Source organism: Miniopterus natalensis, chromosome 14, assembly GCF_054644295.1.
Source record: "Miniopterus natalensis isolate mMinNat1 chromosome 14, mMinNat1.hap1, whole genome shotgun sequence".
Lineage (NCBI taxonomy): Eukaryota > Metazoa > Chordata > Mammalia > Chiroptera > Miniopteridae > Miniopterus > Miniopterus natalensis.
The window spans coordinates 57569125-57586528 of NC_142094.1; the positions used below are offsets into that span (position 1 = coordinate 57569125).

Here is a 17404-nt window from a genome sequence, read left to right on the forward strand (position 1 = left end):
GGCGAAGCTTCGACTGCAGGCCGGGCTGTGTCTCGGGGCACCTCGTGCTCTAGGACTGCGTAAGATTTGGTCTTTTCATCCTGCCTGGCTGTTCACGTTTAATTTGTCCTTAGCTGTGTGCAGTGGATTAACATTTCATCAGGGTGGATTAAGATTGGATGGACATTAAAGCTGTCTTTTCCTATTTTCCTTCTGTCACTTTTAGGCGATCGGAGGCAGGGGTGGGGACAGGCCTCTTCATGGTGGGAGGGGCTGCTCAGCCAGAAAGCACCCTGGTGAGGCCGAGGGAGATAAGCCAGAGCCTCAGTGTGGAAATAATTCCCACTGGCAGGTTGGGAGGCCTGGACGGAGCCACAGCGGCTTCTTCAATCTGGATGTGTCACATGGAACAAAAGCTATAGGGGTTTTATTTAGCTCCTAATCCGCTGAGCGAGCCTCAGCCCAGGGCCATGTGAGCTCAGCAGGCGGGGCTGCGGACTGGGGCAGTCTCCTCTCTGGAACTGAAAAGAAAGGACCTGTCCACCACTGCTGGGGAGGGAGGCAAAGGTCCCGTGAGTACTGTGTGTTGCCCTCTAAGGTTTCGAGGATTAATAATTTAGGCTGTCCTTTGCAATAGGAAACCCGCAGTCGGTTGTTCCTGCCAGCTTGAGAGGGCTCGACACAGCCGCTCGGTTTTTTGATGTATGTAATTGAAGATTTGTACGTAGAGACCTCCTCTGCCTGGGCCGCGTTGCTCTGTGCCCATGCCCGTGCCCAGCAGGCATGTCGGCATCGGCCGTTCTCAGAGCTGGGATGCTGGCAGCTGGTACGAGGGCCCCTGGGAGATGGCTGAGGCTCCGGGCCGGAGCAGCTCCCTGACGGATGGAGGCAGAGAGGGGCCCTGGTACGAGGCCGCGCCCGACCTGTGCCGCGAGGCCTTCTACAGTGCGGTTGCTGGCAGGAAGAGCTCCGTCCCCGACTTCACCTTTTACGACAGCAGGCAGGCGGTGATGTCTGCGAGGGCTGCCCTTCTGCCGCGGGATCACTACGGCGACCCTCCTGGAGCCGCCCAGGTGCCTAGGGAGCTGCGCCACCACAGGGACCCCGGAGCTGGCCGCTCGCTGCCCGGCTATGGTGTGCTCGGCAACAGGGTGACTTGGGAGCAAGTGCAAGGCCGGGCCCCTGCCCCTCAGGACACAGCTCACCTGTACCGGGATCCCGCAGGTAAAATGATCTCTCTGGGGCAACGGACACAGAGCAGGGCGCCATCGCCCGCGCGCTATGCCGGGGAGCTGGCCCACGGCAGGTACGGGGCGGAGGCGCCCAGCTACCCCACTGGCCAGGTCTACAACGAAGTCGGTGAGAGGCCTGTGGACCCTGCCCCCCCCAGGCAGGCGGCACCCACGTGCCTGGTCGTGGACCCCGCTGGGGCTACTGCCTCTGAAGGAGGCCCAGGGGCGGCCCTGGGCACCCTAAATCGAGGCTACGGGCAGGAGAGCATTCCCTCCAAGATGACTTATGAGAATTGTGAGGCCGACCTGACCTTCCAGGGGCCCGCAGGCAAGAGGAACGCGCCGCCCGAGTTCCTGGCCCTGCTCCGGGCCGAGGGGGTGGCGGAGACCACGCTGGGGGCCCTGCTCCAGCAAGGCTTTGACTGCCCGGCCGTCCTGGCCACGATGGAGGACGCCGACATCAAGTGTGTCGCCCCCAACCTGGGCCAGGCCCGCGTCCTGAGCCGCCTGGCCAGCAACTGCAGGACCGAGATGCAGCTGCGGAGGCAGGCCCAGGGGGGGCCCCTGCCCCGGACACGCTCCAGCAGCTTCAGCCACCGCAGTGAACTCTACGGCGACCTGTCTTCTCTGGGCGCCACTGGCCTACAGCCCCAGCCTGTGGGTCCCCTGCAGGCAGCCCCCCCTCGAGCTGGAGACCCGGCTCGCCGCCCCTCCAGTGCGCCCTCCCAGCACCTTCTAGAGACAGCAGCCACTTACTCTGCCGGGGTGGCCGCCCAAGCCTCCCACTTCCCCTCCAACTCCGGGTACAGCTCTCCCACCCCTTGTGCCCTGACGGCGCGGCTGGGCCCCACGTACCCCCCGCAGGCAGGAATGGCCTTGACGAACCCGGGCCCCGGGCCCCCCCTTCACCCAGGCCCCAGAACAGCCTACTCCACGGCGTACACGGTGCCCATGGAGCTGCTGAAGCGGGAGCGGAGCATGGCCGTGTCGCCCCTGCCCAGCCCCCACGGCGGCGCCCAGCTCCTGCGGAAGCCTGGCGTCCCCCTGGAGCCGTCCACCCTGTCACCAGCCAACCAGAGCCTCCACATGCCTCACTCGCCCTACCAGAAGGTGGCCCGGCGGACGGGGGCCCCCATCATCGTATCTACCATGCTGGCTCCAGAACCAAGTAACGCACCCTCCCCGCACTCCCTTAGGGACGTTGAAGGGACAGTGGGGCAGGGGTCTGAGCACAGGACAGTGGGCCCTGGCGTGCTTGCCGCTCTCAGGCCAAGCCCGGAGAGGCCACACACACAGACACACCGCACACACGCTACACACGCAACACACACCACGGCCAGCTCCCCGCCTGGCTGGCTGACACGGGGACTCACTGGGACCACGCTGCCTTCCATCGTCTAGCCGAGCTCAGGTTGATTTGTGGGGTTGGTGCGGTGGTGAAACATGACTTTCTGGGAGAAACTCAGAAATCATTCAGAACAGACCGAAACCAGCCGCTCCTGAGGGCGGCTTTGGAGAGGGGGCTGCTGTCCGTTGCCTTCCGTAAACTGTGCGTCATTCGTCTGCCACGAGACTTGACTGTCCTGTGGAACCGCCCCTCTGAAGGGCTACACTGTATCCGCGCAAAGGGCTACACTGTATCCGCGCAAAGGGCTACACTGTATCCGGGGCGGTGTATGTTAAACAGCCAGGTGTTGAAATCCCCTAGAACTCCGTTTAAAAGCAGGGGCGGCTTGGAGGAGACCGTGGGGACCCGCTTTCTCGTAGGGAAACCATTTCCAAGCCTAGGACAGAGACGAATCCTTGGGTGGTTCTCAGCCACACGCCAGACAAGTGTAATGTGTTGCGTGGGTTTCCCTGGGCGTTGTGGGTAAGCTTCCAGGTGGACACTTAAAATTTTTATTTTTAACTCTTAAATCTTTACCATCAGCTTCAGCTGTAAATGTTTTCCTTTCTCCCCTCTGGCCTCCCCAATATAATTTTGAAAAATTGAATCCTTTCTAAATGAATTTTTTTTTTTTCTGAATATTATTAGAAGGTGAAGATAGTGGCGTGAAAATCAGGGTAAAAATCCCCCTTAAACAGCGGTGGTGGGTCCTGGGAGCCTGACCCGGCGGCCCTGAGCTCCTGCGTTAGGCTCCGCTCTCAGAGGAGAGGGTGGAACTGGTGGTGTTTTGGCCGCAAACAGACTGAAGTGCTGAGGGTCGGGGCCGGTGCAGCTCCCGGCTCTTCTCGTTTCGGGGGGAGACTGAGGGACTGGCTGGATTTTTCCGTTGTCTCTCACTATAGATTCTGGTGTTTGTCTCATGTATGGGTTTCTTTTTTTAAGTCCGATCAGACCGTTTTCTTGCCTTTTTAAAAGAAAGAACCCATGTGTGACAGGAGAGAAGTCAGATAATTTTTCCTCGGGCCTGTGCAGCCTCCCTCCCGGTCAGACATTCTTTCTTTGCAACCAACTCATTTGCATGGCGATGACATTTGTTGCTCCAGTAATTTCATCTGATAATGGCCGGGCTTGCGAAGCGGGTCTGAAAACATAGTCCTTAATTATGCGTTGCTAAGCAACGGGAGGGTCTGGTCATCATCCCAGGAAGAGGATCGCCGAAGTCCTGGAAAGGTTTTGCTGAAGGGGGACCTGCGGACTAGCCCCGTTTTCTTCTTTCCTGCTAATTTTGCTCGGCCTCCTAGCACAGTCCCTGTTCGGCTGTGGGGTGCAGGGTGCTGTTTATTTGTCGGGCAGGTGATGGTCAGCACGCTGTTTTTCGGACGAGCGGATATTGATTGTATCGTCTTCATGGCAGCGAGCCGGTGCCAAGGGAGCCGGAAGTCGGCCAGCAAATGTCTGTCAGACGCTCTGTCCTGGAGCCGTCGCTGTCCTTCTGTGTGTCGTCACGACCCTCCCCATACTCAGGCCGCCCCAGGAGCTCTCAGCCTGTGCAGAGGGCGTGTTGCGGGGCTGGTGCGGAATCAGCAGCCAGGTCTGGGTCTCTTGGGACCTGCCCTGCTCCTAGCGAGTCCTTTTGCCCCCAAGAGGACACTTACACTGAAGGGAAGCACCCCAGGCCTCAGGTCCAGAAACCTGAAGCCGGGCCGGCAGCCCCACCCCGCGGCGGAGCCCAGCCAGCTGAGCTGGAATGGGAGGCCGCAATCTAAATCTAGATCTGGCCACCGGGGTCACTGGGGGCACAACCAGCATGAGAGGCTTCACCTTGGTCTTCACCTGACTCACCTGTTTCCTCCGCATCGGGAGGGGCAGGAAGCCGAGGAGGCGGAGGCTGCTCTCCCTCTGGAGTGGAGGCATCTGTGTGTTTACGGCGGGTGCTGGCTCGTGTACCTGCCTGGTTGTAGCCGCTCGCGAGTTGGGGGTGTTCACCTGAACTACCTGCTTTGCCCTGGTTGGCTTTCTTGGTGTAAATAATGGGCTTCTGTTTGCTAGAGCGTGGGTTGGGCAGCTCAGGGTGGCCGAGTGACAGCCCAGGTGGCTCTCGCCGGCGATGCCACGGAGCCCTCCCTGTGACGAAGCAGCAGGCATAGCCTGTGCACAGCAGTGCTGAGGCCTTTTTCATACTTTTGCCCCCAAACCCAGCCAAGCACAGGCCACCGAGGGCTCAGCCAAGGAGCAGCTCCAACGCTCCGAGTTTCAGATCCTGGAACTGCAGCCCCAGCCCACTCTCTCGCTGCAGTCTCCTCTTTCCTTCCAGCCATTTCTCTGGGTGCCGCTGGATTCATGGGGTGCAGCTTTGACCCCCATCTAGTCACCAGGGATGCTGCCCAAGGACCCCTGGGCAGGGCAGGCGGTGGTTTGCAGCTCCTTACGTTGGGGCTTTGGACCCAGAGCTCGGCTCCAGAACCACCAGGCAACCGTAGACGGTGTGGTTAGGCCTGGGGGGGGGCAGGGCACTGCTTCTCTGGGACTCTCTGGGGCACTGCCCAGGTGTTTTCCTGCAGAGTGGCATTTACTTCCAAGGTCAAGAAATTCCAGCCTCATGGAACAGGAAGGGGACTCCCCCAGGGCCACCCAGTGGGACTGTCCGCCTGGCCTGGCTGTTTCCTGCAAAGCCTCCCTCCTCCCTCCCACGCTGAGCTCAGGAGAAGCTGTGTGCTTCCAGGGTGCCTACGGCTCAGCCTTTCCAAGCAAAACACCTGAAACGCATCTGGCGTCAGGAAAATCAACAGGCCTCCGTGTTGCTTTTGTGCTGGGTCACTGAGCCTGTGTTTGGAGTCAGACGTTGCTCTTTGGTTCATTGTTTTCTGAAGTCAGGGTGCCCCCTGACTCCCCCTGCCCCTGGCCTTCGCGGTCAAGGCCCTGGATATGGCTGTACCCCGCCGCTTCGGGCCCCCATGATTCCTGCCCCCTGTGGGGGCCCACGGGCTCGATCTCATTAAACCCGCGTCGCAGCTGCTGCCTGTTTCCCGGGGTGGGGGTGACCGTCTCCCACCCTCTGTGCCCGGAAGGTTGCACCTGGGTCGTTTCCTCCTACACGCTGACCTCAGAGCCTGGCCTTGGTGTTGCCCCTGGTTCTTGTAGCTGGTTTCACTGGGCTGACTTCTGAGCTCCTTGGTTCCCTCACTGGGCTCCTGGACCCACAAAGTAGTTGAATGTGAGACTCGGAAGCAAACAATCTGCTGCTGTGCCGACTTGTCAGGTTTGGGTGGGTGGGCCTTCTGCAGCTGACTGTGACTTCCTTTCGGGGGTGCCTGCCCTTCGGGAGGGATCCCCAAGTCCAAGAGGAGGTGGTGATTCTTGCCAGTTGAAGGGGGTTCTGCCTGGGGAGTTGAATGCTGTGCCCAGCAGCCGGGCAGGGGCCGGGCAGTTCTCCCTCCAGCCACAGTGCTTACAGCTGACCCCTCCACCCCGCCAGCTCCCCCGGGGCTGTTCTGTTCTGTGCTCTTTATCTGAAGGAACGAGGGGACTTTGTGATGGGTTTGCTGTTTCCCTGTGAGCCGGGCTCTGAGCCTGCAGTGCTTTAGGAGTCGTTGGATTTCAAGCAAAAGTTACAGAGGCAAAGAACAGGGAGGGGACGTCGGACCAGCTGTTGTACTTGGAAAATCGGCTTCCGGCTCCTCTGGGGCCCGAGGGCGGCACACTTGGCTGCCAGCCACCGGACAGCAAGCCTGTCAAAGGGTCCTTAAGAATCACTTTTCTTCTTGGTTTTAGGGCCACGGGAAAACTGAGCCTGCTAAAAGCCTTGGGCTTGTTCTGTCTCCATCCCGGCCTCAGTGGCAGGGCAGGATTTTGTGTTTCTGGGTCTGCCCCGGAGCCTTCGGGGGGAGGGCTTGCTGTCTGTTCCTCGGGGCACCCATGGCCTTGGTCCCCCTAATCCCAGGAGACCAGCCCGGGCTCCCGGTGGCAAGTCCTGGGTCCCAGCAGGACCTTGGTGAGACTCACCTGCAGGGAGGGGCAGGGTGGTTCCTGGCTGCTCTGGTTCTTGGGACAGCCAGGCCTCTGCCCTGCTGGCTGCTGCTTCCTGTGCTTCGCAAGAGTGGGGGTGTCCTCAGCCTGTCAGGGACTCTTCCAAGGGCTTCCGTGGCCCCACTGTACCCAAACAATTCACCGCCTCCATCCCCCTAGACCGCACCAAAGTCCCCGCTGGGCGTGAGGACCCTCTAAACCCATGTGTAGGGGGTCAGGGTAGGCGAGTCTGGCGTTAGTGGGCTGACTGTGGGTCCCAGGGTCCCTTTGAAGTCCCGTCAGTCCTGCAGGAGCCGGGAACACGGCCGGTCAGTGGGCTTGCGGCGTCTGCCTCAGCCAGGTCCCTCTGGCATCTTCCTTCTCATCTTTATTTCATTTCGTTTTTCTCAAACATCCCCTGTGTTGGCTCTGGCCAAGCAGCAGTGGGTTCCCTTGACTGGCTGAGCCCTGGCTTTGCAGGCAGGGTCCTCTCAGCCAGCAGCCTGGGGGCCCCCTTTAGTCCTCAGTAAGTTCGTACTTGATTAGCTGTAGTCTGGCCGAGTCCTCCACACAGGCTTGGAGGAGCTGCCCTGGAAGAAGGGTGTGGGGGTGTCATCTGAGCCCCTTGGTAAAAGGAAGTGCGGCTGGTATGTGTTCCAGCCGGAAGGGGCAACTGAGGTGGTCCCCAGCCCATGCATAGGATACCGATCACCATCCCTCCGGGGACTGTCCCCCAAGCTGAGAGTCGTTAGCCTCACCTGGAGGGGAAGCCAGCGGGACCCCACACCTTGGGACCAGCTGTTCCCAGCCCAGCGGCCGCATCCCTCCTGTGTTCCAAGACCACCCACGTGAGGCCGGGCCTTTGGGGAAGTAACATTTTACCATAAATAGAAGCAGAACCTGGGTCCTTGGCTGCTCTGCGGCAGAATGTGCTCAGTTTGGTGACCTCCTTTGTGGCTTGTTCCTGCTGGTCAGCCTGGACGGCCTTTCATGCTGTGTTTGAGTGGGTGCTGGTCCGCCTGCCCCTGGTGGGAGGAGAGCACCTGCTCCCCGGAGCATCCGGTGCTTCTCCAGGGCAGAGGGACTGACCAGGCCACAGGAGGCTCCCTGGGTGGAGGCCAGACGCTCAAAACCAGGAGCCACCTGGGAAGGCAGCGGCCAGTGTGCGTGTCTAAAGGAACGATTGCAAGCCAGTGACAAGTGGTCCTTGGTTTTAAGTTCTGTTGGGAAAAGGAGACGTTTCTGTCCCTTCTCTCCGTTTGAGGTTCCCATGTGGTGTGGACTCTGCGAGGTCCAGGCCGGGGAGCAGCTCCCAGGCGGCTCCAAGGAGCCAGGTAAACGCGCAGTGAGTGCTTGTGTTTCTGGAGGCGCAGAGGTTCTGCTGCCCTGGACACGCGGTTCCCACCAGTCTAGACTCTGTTTCCTCTTGGCCGGCTCTCTGTCCACCTGTTACCTGAGCTACAAAGCAGGCGGCCTGAGAGCCTCTTGCTGGGTGACCGTGACTCATTCAGACCCATGTTTTACTTAAGAAGCTAACCTACTTATCAAGGCCTTCCTTCCAGTAGCCATGTCCCAACTGAGCCTCCAGCTGACTTTGCAGAGAATACGAAAATCAGAGCTGGGGAGTGGCTTAAACCAGGCTCGCTGAGGGCACACCCAGCCTCCTGGGGGGCCTCTTAGTGTGGGTCACCCCAGTAGCCCATCCCCTGGGTGCTCAGTGGGCCTGGCAAGGCCAGATTTCCCCCAGTGGCTTGACTGACATGTACCATGCAGTGGGCATTAGTATACCCACAGCTCAGGAGAAGAGCCTGACCTTGGGAGACCAGACTGCTGGCTTGAATTTGACTGGATCACAGTGCGTAGGTGGACGGGGCCCTCTTGGGCTGGGGGGAGGGGCATGTGGCTCCTGTCCCTTTCTTCATACAAGCAGACCTGGGCGGTGGCCCAACTAAGCTTTATCTTATCCCCAGTGCTGGGGGTCTCTTGTGGCCCCCTAAGAGCTTGGTCCTCAGCAGCCCTCCACTGGGCTCCCCATAGCTCATGCAGGACACATGACTCCCGCCCACTCCCATCTGTCCCCGCTCAGCATCCTTCCCCACCAAGCCCCTCTGAGCAGCACACCTTCACCCCGTGCATCTCCGTTTCCTGCCTTACGTCCAGTATCGGAGGCTGGGGCCTCAGTTGGGAAGCCCGTGGTGTCGTGGACCAGCCCCAGCTGCCTTCTTGCCTGGCCTGGACAAGGGCACAACCTGAGTTTCACCAAAGAGAAAGGTGACCCAAGTCGGGAGGGAGGCGATCGCTAGGCAACCTGGAGTTTGTTTCCTGGGTAACGGGATGCATACACTGACGCTGTGGATGGATGGACATCTTGTGGTGCCAGCCCCTCAGCCTCTCCAGATGCCTGCCTGGTGCCCGCTGTTGTTGTGTGGTTGCTTTCTAATTAACAACTTGGATTTCTTATCATGATTGTGAACTCAGCAAACATGATCCGATTAACCTTCTTTCCAGTGCCCCAGGAAGTCACGTTGGAGTGCTCCTCCCCTTGCGGGAGGGACCCCCTTAGCCGAGTGAGCTCATCTGTCCACAGGTCTAGGACCACGTGCCCCATGGGAGCTGGACCCTGGGCATTGTGCCTGGGAGGGAGGAAGAACCTGGTGGGAGGGAGGAAGAACCTGGTAGGGAGCCCCCGTCCCGCCGGGCGCAGGGATGTTGGGGCCCATCTACACTCTGGAATCTGCTTTGGGCCTCGGGATCCTGTGGAGGCAGGTGGAAGAGCCCTCAGCACTGGTCACATTGATCACATCGTGTGGGACAGGCCACATTGCCCGCCCACCAAGCCCTCCCCGGCTCCTCGCAGGTATCCGCCCTCAGATCATGAACGGCCCCCTGCACCCCCGCCCCCTGGTGGCACTGCTGGATGGCAGAGACTGCACTGTGGAGATGCCCATCCTGAAGGACCTGGCCACTGTGGCTTTCTGTGATGCACAGTCCACACAGGAGATCCACGAGAAGGTGGGTTTCCTCCCACTCCCGCCTCAGGTCTCCCGTCCTGTCCCTCTCATCTCCCCCCAAACATCGCCCCCCCCCCCCCCCGTGTGACCCGAGTCACCCGCAGGCTCCTCGTTGGGAGCAGCTGGCGCGCTCAGACCGGGCTCGGCCTGCTGCGGGCTCAGCCCTCGCTCCCCGCCCCGGCAGGTGCTGAACGAGGCCGTGGGCGCCATGATGTACCACACCATCACCCTCACCAGGGAGGACCTGGAGAAGTTCAAGGCCCTGCGCGTGATCGTGCGGATAGGCAGCGGCTACGACAACGTCGACATCAAGGCTGCCGGCGAGCTGGGTGAGCGCACGGCCCCGGGGCCGTCCCCGCGCCGAGCCCGGGCGGCCGCTCCGAGCGAGCGTTCCCGCTGGACCCGGTGCCTGTGCCGGCCGGGCAGCGCTGCCCGTCGCGGGAGGGGCCCTGCCCTGCAGAAAGGAGCACGGGCCTGGTCACCTGCCAGTGTTTCCCCGGCCAGGACCCCTCGCCCTGGAAGACCCGTGCTGGGTGCGCAGCTCGGGACTCGGGGGGAGGCCCTGCTGCTGGCTCTCCTTCAGCCCCGGTGAAGCCGTCTTTCCCGGGGACCCGCCCGGGCTCAGGGCCGCGGGGCCAGGCGCGGTGGGGCCTGAGTGGTGCGTCTGGCCCGATCCCTCACGGTGCTGCTGGGTGTTCTGCTGAGCGTTCGGTTGTCCAGGAGTGTGGCCGGTGAAGCCGGAGGAGACACGAGGCGGCTCATTCCCCCGTAGATGCCGTCCCTCCGCTCGCCCATCTGGGAAGTGAGCTGTGGCAGATGGTTTTTCTGGGTCCCCGCTGGCCGGGCTCCATGGGACAGTTTGGCCGTGCACAGAGGAGAAGGTGTTACATCGGACTGTGGACCCCTCACTGGGCCTGGGAGGTGCTGGCTCCCACCTGCCCGAGCGCCTGCTTCTGGCCTTCAGGTCTCTAAGTCCCTCTGTTGCAACAAAGGAACTTGGGAGGCTGGGAGCCTTCAGAGGCGTGTCTGATAGAAACTAGAATGTTCTGTTTTCCTTGGCACCAAGAGGAATATTGTTTGGAAACAGACGTTCTGTGCTCTCAGTACAGCTGAAACCCCAGGTTCGAGAGCAGCAGGTTAGTTTCCCGCACCGAGCGAGGTTGTCCTCAAGTGCTTTCCCTTCACACACCGGCCCATTCCCGCTGCACGCCTGCGCCTCGGAGCAGCTCCTGGCCTTGCGTCCTCTGAGATGACAGGCTTCCAGCTCCTTGCGGGAAGCCTGCCGGCCTAGGTCTCATTAACTGTCCCTTTTCCGTCGCAGTGGCCAGGCGGGCGGGTGGGAAGATGTGCTCATTGGTGCTTTCAGGCTTCCTGTCCCAGGGCGTCGGTCACTGAGACCCTGGACCTCCAGGCAGCCCTCCCGGTGTAGTAGAAAGGGCAGTCCTGTTTCCTGTCCCCTGGAGCCACGGTTGCCATGGCACTCTGCTCCCATCCCTCAGCTTGAGTAGCTAAAGCTGGGCTTCTTACAGCTGGCCCAGCCCTGTGTCCCTAGGTGCCCCTCCTGTGGTCCCTAATTGGCATTGAGAAGGGGCCCTTTGAGCTCGGCCTCCATGCTTCCCTGGCAGCTCTGCCCCTCAGAGAGCTGCCTGACTGGCCTCTGAGCCCCCACCCCAGGGCCCCAGCCTCTGCCGTGGCCCTAGGGCTGCATCTAGGCCTGCTAGGCGGCAGGGAGGGGGGTTCTCACCCCAGGCCCGTGTCCTTTTCAGGGATCGCTGTGTGCAACATCCCGTCGGCAGCGGTGGAAGAGACGGCCGACTCCACCATCTGCCACATCCTGAACCTGTACCGGAGGAACACGTGGCTGTACCAGGCGCTGAGGGAAGGCACACGAGTGCAGAGTGTCGAGCAGATCCGGGAGGTCGCCTCGGGAGCTGCCCGCATTCGCGGGGAGACGCTGGGCCTCATCGGCTTCGGTACGTGCATCTGCTCTGCCCCATCCCCCTCCTCTGGGGTGGCCCTTCCCTGGGAGCTGGGGGCCCTGCAGTGCCTGTGACAGGAGCTTGCTGTCCACCAGAGGAGGGCCAGCACCCCACCGTGGGGTGGGGTCAGGGAGCTCACCCGGAAGGAGGGTCTGGGCTGCTTCTGGAAGAACGGATCTGAAGTGGCCGGTAGAGGGCTCGGCGGGAGTGGACTGACACCAGGTGGCTGCCTTGTAGGACTGGGAGCAGGCAGAACAAGCATGTGGGGGTGCTGGGCCTGCCTTTCAGAAGGTTCCCAGGCTGACCTTCAGCCCTTAGCTCTGAGCTCTGTCCAGGTACCTGAGGGTCAGGGCCTCGGGTGCCTGGGGTCCAGCTGGGACGAGGTGGGAGGAGCCTGCACACCTTCCAGCTCCAGGTCTGAGTGTTAGGGGCGCTCGCTCTCAGGAAGTCTTGCTCCGTTTTCCCGGAGTGGACAGGCGCCCGGCCTGGAAGGAGGGCGTGCAGGTGTGCTGAGGGCTGCGGCGCCCTCTGCTGGGCCCTCGCGTTTCCTGATGCCCTGGGAGCCAGGCAGCGGTCATGTCCTCTTGGGTGGTGTCAGTTTGTAACCTGCTGGAGGCCCAGGCTGGAGGCTGGAGGGGCAGGAGGCTCCACCTGGGGGTCAGGGCCCGGCCTACACACCTGGGAGTTCCCGTGCCCCCTCCCCTAAACCAGAGTGGTTTTCCATGGCGATGGGCACTCAGGCGGGACTGCGGGAGTTAGTCTGATCACCTGGCTCCTTCCATGTGCAAACCCGGTGGGGGTCAGGCAGAATGTCCTGTTAGACGCTGAGAGCAATAAGGAAGCAAAGCCCAGGGTAAGAAGCCCGCTGTGTGGACAGCAGGGAAATGGGCGTGGGAGAGACTAGCAGCCGGGGCTGGGGCTGGGGCGGAGTACGTGGAGTGGCACCCTCTCCCGGGGAGCTGGCCCCAGTGAGACCTGGAGAGCAGCGCTGGTCTCGGGCACCAAGCCTCGGGCTCACAGTCCTTCTGGCAGCAGCTTCTGGTTGGTCCAGTTGCCCAGAGAGATGGCAGAGCTGGGTCTGGGGCGCCATGCAAACTCCCCCACACACACCGGGAGCCGGGGCAGCAGGAGGGGCCTCGGACTCGCTCACCTGGATACTCTCTTTCTGCGCAGGTCGCACTGGGCAGGCGGTCGCTGTTCGAGCCAAGGCCTTTGGATTCAGCGTCATCTTTTATGACCCCTACTTGCAGGATGGGATAGAGCGGTCCCTGGGCGTGCAGAGGGTCTACACCCTACAGGACTTACTCTATCAGAGTGACTGCGTCTCCTTGCACTGTAACCTCAACGAGCATAACCACCACCTCATCAATGACTTTACCATAAAGCAGGTAATTTGCGACAGACGCCCTTGGACCTGGCAACTTCTCTCAGAACAAAGACGGGATGGGAAATGGTGTACGGACACACAAAGTGAGCAGGCAAGAAAGCCCCCGAGATGGATCGGTGGGAAGCCTAGTGAGGTCTCCTCCATGGGGTGGGCCCTGCTGAGCAGGGAGGGCCCAGAGCTGGCCCAGGACCCGGCAGGGCCTGCCCTGTGTAGGCCTGGCCTCCGAGAAGAGACAGGCCCAGCCTTCCCACCTGTGTGCCTCTCTTGGATCAGCGGAAACTGGCCTGGCCTCCAGCTGTCCCCGAGACTCCGCACTCGCCCCCAATCTGCCGCACACGCGTTAACAGCCAGACCTGCAGAACTCCCGGGCTGCTGCTACCTTCTTCAGCCTCCGCACGAGCGCCTCCTGCTGCCTCGGCCTCCTGTTGACCAGCTTTTCCTTCCCCCCACAGATGAGGCAAGGGGCGTTCCTGGTGAACGCGGCCCGCGGCGGGCTGGTGGACGAGAAAGCCTTGGCCCAGGCTCTCAAGGAGGGCAGGATACGAGGGGCGGCCCTCGACGTGCACGAATCGGAGCCGTTCAGGTGGGTCTGGCTGGCGGCCACACGGTTTGTAGCCCGAGCTCCCGGCTTCACACCTGACCCCACACTGTCTGGGGCACTTAACCGGACAAACACGTCCTGGGTAGGAAACAAGACAAAGTTCTCTCTCTTGTAAAGGGGCCAGAAGATCCCCCAAAGGTAATCAGGAAAGGGCGAGGCAGGAAAGTGGGGGGTGGGTTAGGTCTGCAGACATAAGGCTCCATCTCATTACTGTTTGTACATTCATCCAGCTTTGCTCAGGGGCCCTTGAAAGACGCACCGAATCTCATCTGTACGCCCCACACAGCCTGGTATAGTGAACAAGCCTCACTAGAGATGAGGGAAGCCGCGGCCACCGAGATCCGCCGGGCAATCACAGGTGAGCCCCTCAGCGCCCAGAGCAGCCGCCCCTCGTCCTGGTGACAGGCGCGCAGAGGGGTAACAGGCGTGGGGGTTATGGGTCTAGCTATGGGCGGACATCGGTCTTCAGGTTGGTTGGGTTTTTAATGCGCTGTACCCTGTGCATGTCCCCAACTGGATCCCAGAGGAAGGGGCCAGTGCAGCCTGCAAACCAGGAGGGCGACCGTCCCCGCAGGAGCAGGAGGCTGAAGTCGTGTTGAGCTCAGTGCTGGGCTCTGAAACACTCCACGTTCCAGTCAGGTTTCTCTCCTTGCAAATGGTGGAGGCCGTGTCCCCAGAAGCAGCTACTGAGTCTAGTATTGAACTCACTGCCACCTTAGAAAATACATACGATTAACTTGAATCCTCTTACTCCAGGTCGCATCCCTGAAAGCCTAAGAAACTGTGTGAACAAGGAATTCTTCGTCACAACAGCTCCCTGGTCAGTAATAGACCAGCAGGCGATTCATCCAGAGCTCAATGGTGCCACTTACAGGTGGGGAGGGGACCGAGGAGCGGGGAGGGGGTGGGCACCTGGGAGCTCGCCCAGCCTGGGCTGAAGAAAGCTCCTCCCTCTCTGGGAGGCCCGCACACTGTCCGAGTTCTTCCTGTGCCTTCAGGGTCCCGCCTAGAATTGAGTTCCTGTCCTAAGAGGGCAGGTGGGGGTGCGTCGCCCAGTGGGTCCGAGCATCGCGAGGAAACACCCTTCATTGTGAAGCCTCTTCAAAGCTGGGCCTCTAGTGGAAACCACTGAGCCTGTTGAGACCGGTGCACTAGCCCAGGGAGAGAGCGGTCAGCAGTGTGGCTGAGTCGATGCAGGAGACACGAGCGGGGGTTTCTCTTCCCCCAGCGCTACTGGGTTCCAGGCAAATAGACCCTCCCCCATCGGGGAGCAGCTACGGCCTTAAGCCCCGGAAGGAAATGGACACTCAAGGACGGCCTGACCGTTCTGCCCTGGGGGCCTGGCCTCCACGCAGTCATTACTTTACACCAAGGGTGGGCAAAGTCCGCCCTGCCAAGACCACCACAGGCAGGACTCGAAATTCAATAAATCTAGGAGCTTTTTTTCATAGCTAATTTTTAAGTTGATAATTTTGTATGGCCCTCAAATGTTATAAATAGCCAAATGGCCCTTGGCAGAAAAAAGGTTCCCCACCCCCTGCTTTTAAACAGACCAGGGCGCCTTGGCCTCCTGGAACACAGCTGTGCTCACGGGATCCTAGCCAAGCCCTCGGCCCGGCCGCCCCGTGTCAGCACTGAAAAGCCGTGGAACACGCCACCCCTTTTACCGCCCTCGTAAAGGGTTTGGTAACAATAGTTCTCAGTCGCCTGCCTCGTGTGACACACTGGGTCTCACTGCACGAGAACCTTGTGGTCTGCAGGTGGCTACAGGCCACCTGTCCTCCCACGCAGCAAACCGCCTCCAGTTGCAAGTCAGGCCCCTCCAGGTGTCCTCGGGGCGGGCGCCAGCTCACATTCCCCGCTGCCCTGCCGCTCGCGCCAGGCCGGGAGCACACCCCGCAGCTGCCTAGGAGGCCACGTCTAGGCCAAGAGGACTCAGCTCTCTGCTGGGAAGTCATTAAACCTGGCAACAGAACTAACGGCTGCTTTGTACAAAATGTTTCCCGGATGTGGGACAGCCCACAGACAGCGTCAGCAGGGGCTACTCCGACGGCCTGAGCTACAGAATTAGCAGCCCAGTGTTTTGATAGGTTTTATTGTTCATGAATTATGTTTACACAGGTTCCTCCTTGCTTCGGGGGTAGGATGACAGATTAGCCCATAAAAGACCAGAAGTAGGTACAGCCAAGAGCGTGGCACCTCCTACCCTGGACTTACCTGGCCCCTTCCTTCTCTCTGCTCCGTAGATACCCGCCGGGCATCGTGGGCGTGGCCCCGGGCGGGCTTCCTGCTGCCATGGAAGGGATCATCCCCGGAGGCATCCCGGTGACTCACAACCTCCCCACAGTGGCACACCCTTCCCAAGCGCCCTCTCCCAACCAGCCCACAAAACACGGGGACAATCGAGAGCACCCCAACGAGCAATAGCAGAGGATGACAAAGGGTCGGATGAACCTGGGACCAAGGACAGTGGAAAACAGATGAACTAAGAGAGGAACGTGGCGTCTTTTTAACTGGCCTGGACAAGCGCACCATGGACACTGCAGTGCTAAGACTACGAGAGCACGAGGCCGAAAACGTGGGAGGGAAGATGCCTCTCGCGGAGGCCCGGAGACACGGACGTGATTTATTAACGACCAACTTCTGTTATTGTGTGTTAAGTTTTTCATCTGTGCATCAAATCACAAAGAATAAATAGATCTTTTTCCTTTATCAGTCCCTTGGGCACAGCAGGTCCTGAACACCTTGCTATAGAATGTTGCGTCGAGAGTCCCAAACGTCAAAATAAAAAATATTGAGAGGCAATCCCCATCCTGTGACTCTAGTCCCTTTGGTCCACGGGGCTGGTTACCTCTTTTGCTAATAGGAAGATTACCGCAAAAACGGGGAGAGAACTGTGTGCCTGTGTAAACTGCAAGCACAGGATGGAAGACAGTCCGGCTCCTGTACAGAGAAGCCTCCCATCTGAACTGCCTACTGGGCGGGCGAGTTGGTTGTGAGTTAAGTGATACCCTCAAATGATGCAAAAAAAGAAAAAAAAAGTATTACGTTTCACAAGCTGTTTGTACTCAAATATATTTTCTCAGTTCAGATCCTCAGCTATTTTATTGAGTGGAAGTCTTGAGCTGAAAGGCTCGAGAATGATGTCGCATTTCCTTATGTCTCAGGAAACACTTTTTATGGTAACTTGTCAGATTGTCTATGAACAAACCCACTTTTTTAGACATTGATAAATTCTTTTCTTCACGTGATATTTTATACAAGAACACTTCAGGTGTGTTATTAGATGTGACTGATTTTAACAAATCCAATTAGATTTGTATCCACTAGTTACATGTTATACTCATAGTCTTTTGTGAATCATCGCCTTTGTTTGGAAGATGGCCTATTTTGAGCCTTTGTATAGGTACATTCCTGTTTTTGTGACAAAAACCTTTAAAACTGTCCCAAACAGAAAAATAATGGCTATCAGAAATGTTCTGTTTTAGTGTGAGTTACCGTTACTGTATTTGTTTATTGTAAAGGTGGACATTTAGCGTTCAGTGCAGTTTTCAATAAAAAGTAATAAAAAGTTCTGTTCTGAAATTCACGTACATCTCACCAACGTAAAAGTTCTCTGAGATGTTTATGGGCAGCTGCATTTCCAATCAGCCAATTTTCAGAAACAGTACTTCTCGGTCTGCCTGTTCCGTAACCAGACGCAAGAGTGCGGACAGTGACCTCGCAAATAGCGTTTAGTTGAAAAGTCAAAACCGCACACGTGTAGTCATCGAATCACGCCATTCTTAATAAGACGAAACCAGTGAGAACTAAGTCAAGAAAC

General features: G+C 59.3%; 1 protein-coding gene across 1 annotated transcript; it reads left to right on the top strand.

Annotated features, from left to right (window-relative positions):
* The first annotated feature begins 282 nt into the window (after positions 1-282).
* CTBP2 (C-terminal binding protein 2) lies at positions 283-17395 on the top strand. Its single transcript, XM_016210495.2, has 9 exons — positions 283-2379; positions 9461-9615; positions 9799-9943; positions 11381-11587; positions 12767-12981; positions 13433-13563; positions 13812-13939; positions 14338-14455; positions 15828-17395. Exons 1-9 carry the CDS (start codon positions 744-746, stop codon positions 16006-16008), a joined length of 2916 nt encoding a protein of 971 aa, XP_016065981.2. The 5' UTR covers positions 283-743; the 3' UTR covers positions 16009-17395.
* The last annotated feature ends 9 nt before the right edge of the window (positions 17396-17404 follow it).

Coding starts and splice junctions, on each gene's coding strand:
- CTBP2 (XM_016210495.2), top strand. CDS start 744: ATGCCCGTGCCCAGCAGGCATGTCGGCATCGGCCGTTCTCAGAGCTGG. Junction 9,944..11,380: donor CAAGGCTGCCGGCGAGCTGG/GTGAGCGCACGG, acceptor TGTCCTTTTCAG/GGATCGCTGTGTGCAACATC. Junction 12,982..13,432: donor ATGACTTTACCATAAAGCAG/GTAATTTGCGAC, acceptor TTCCCCCCACAG/ATGAGGCAAGGGGCGTTCCT.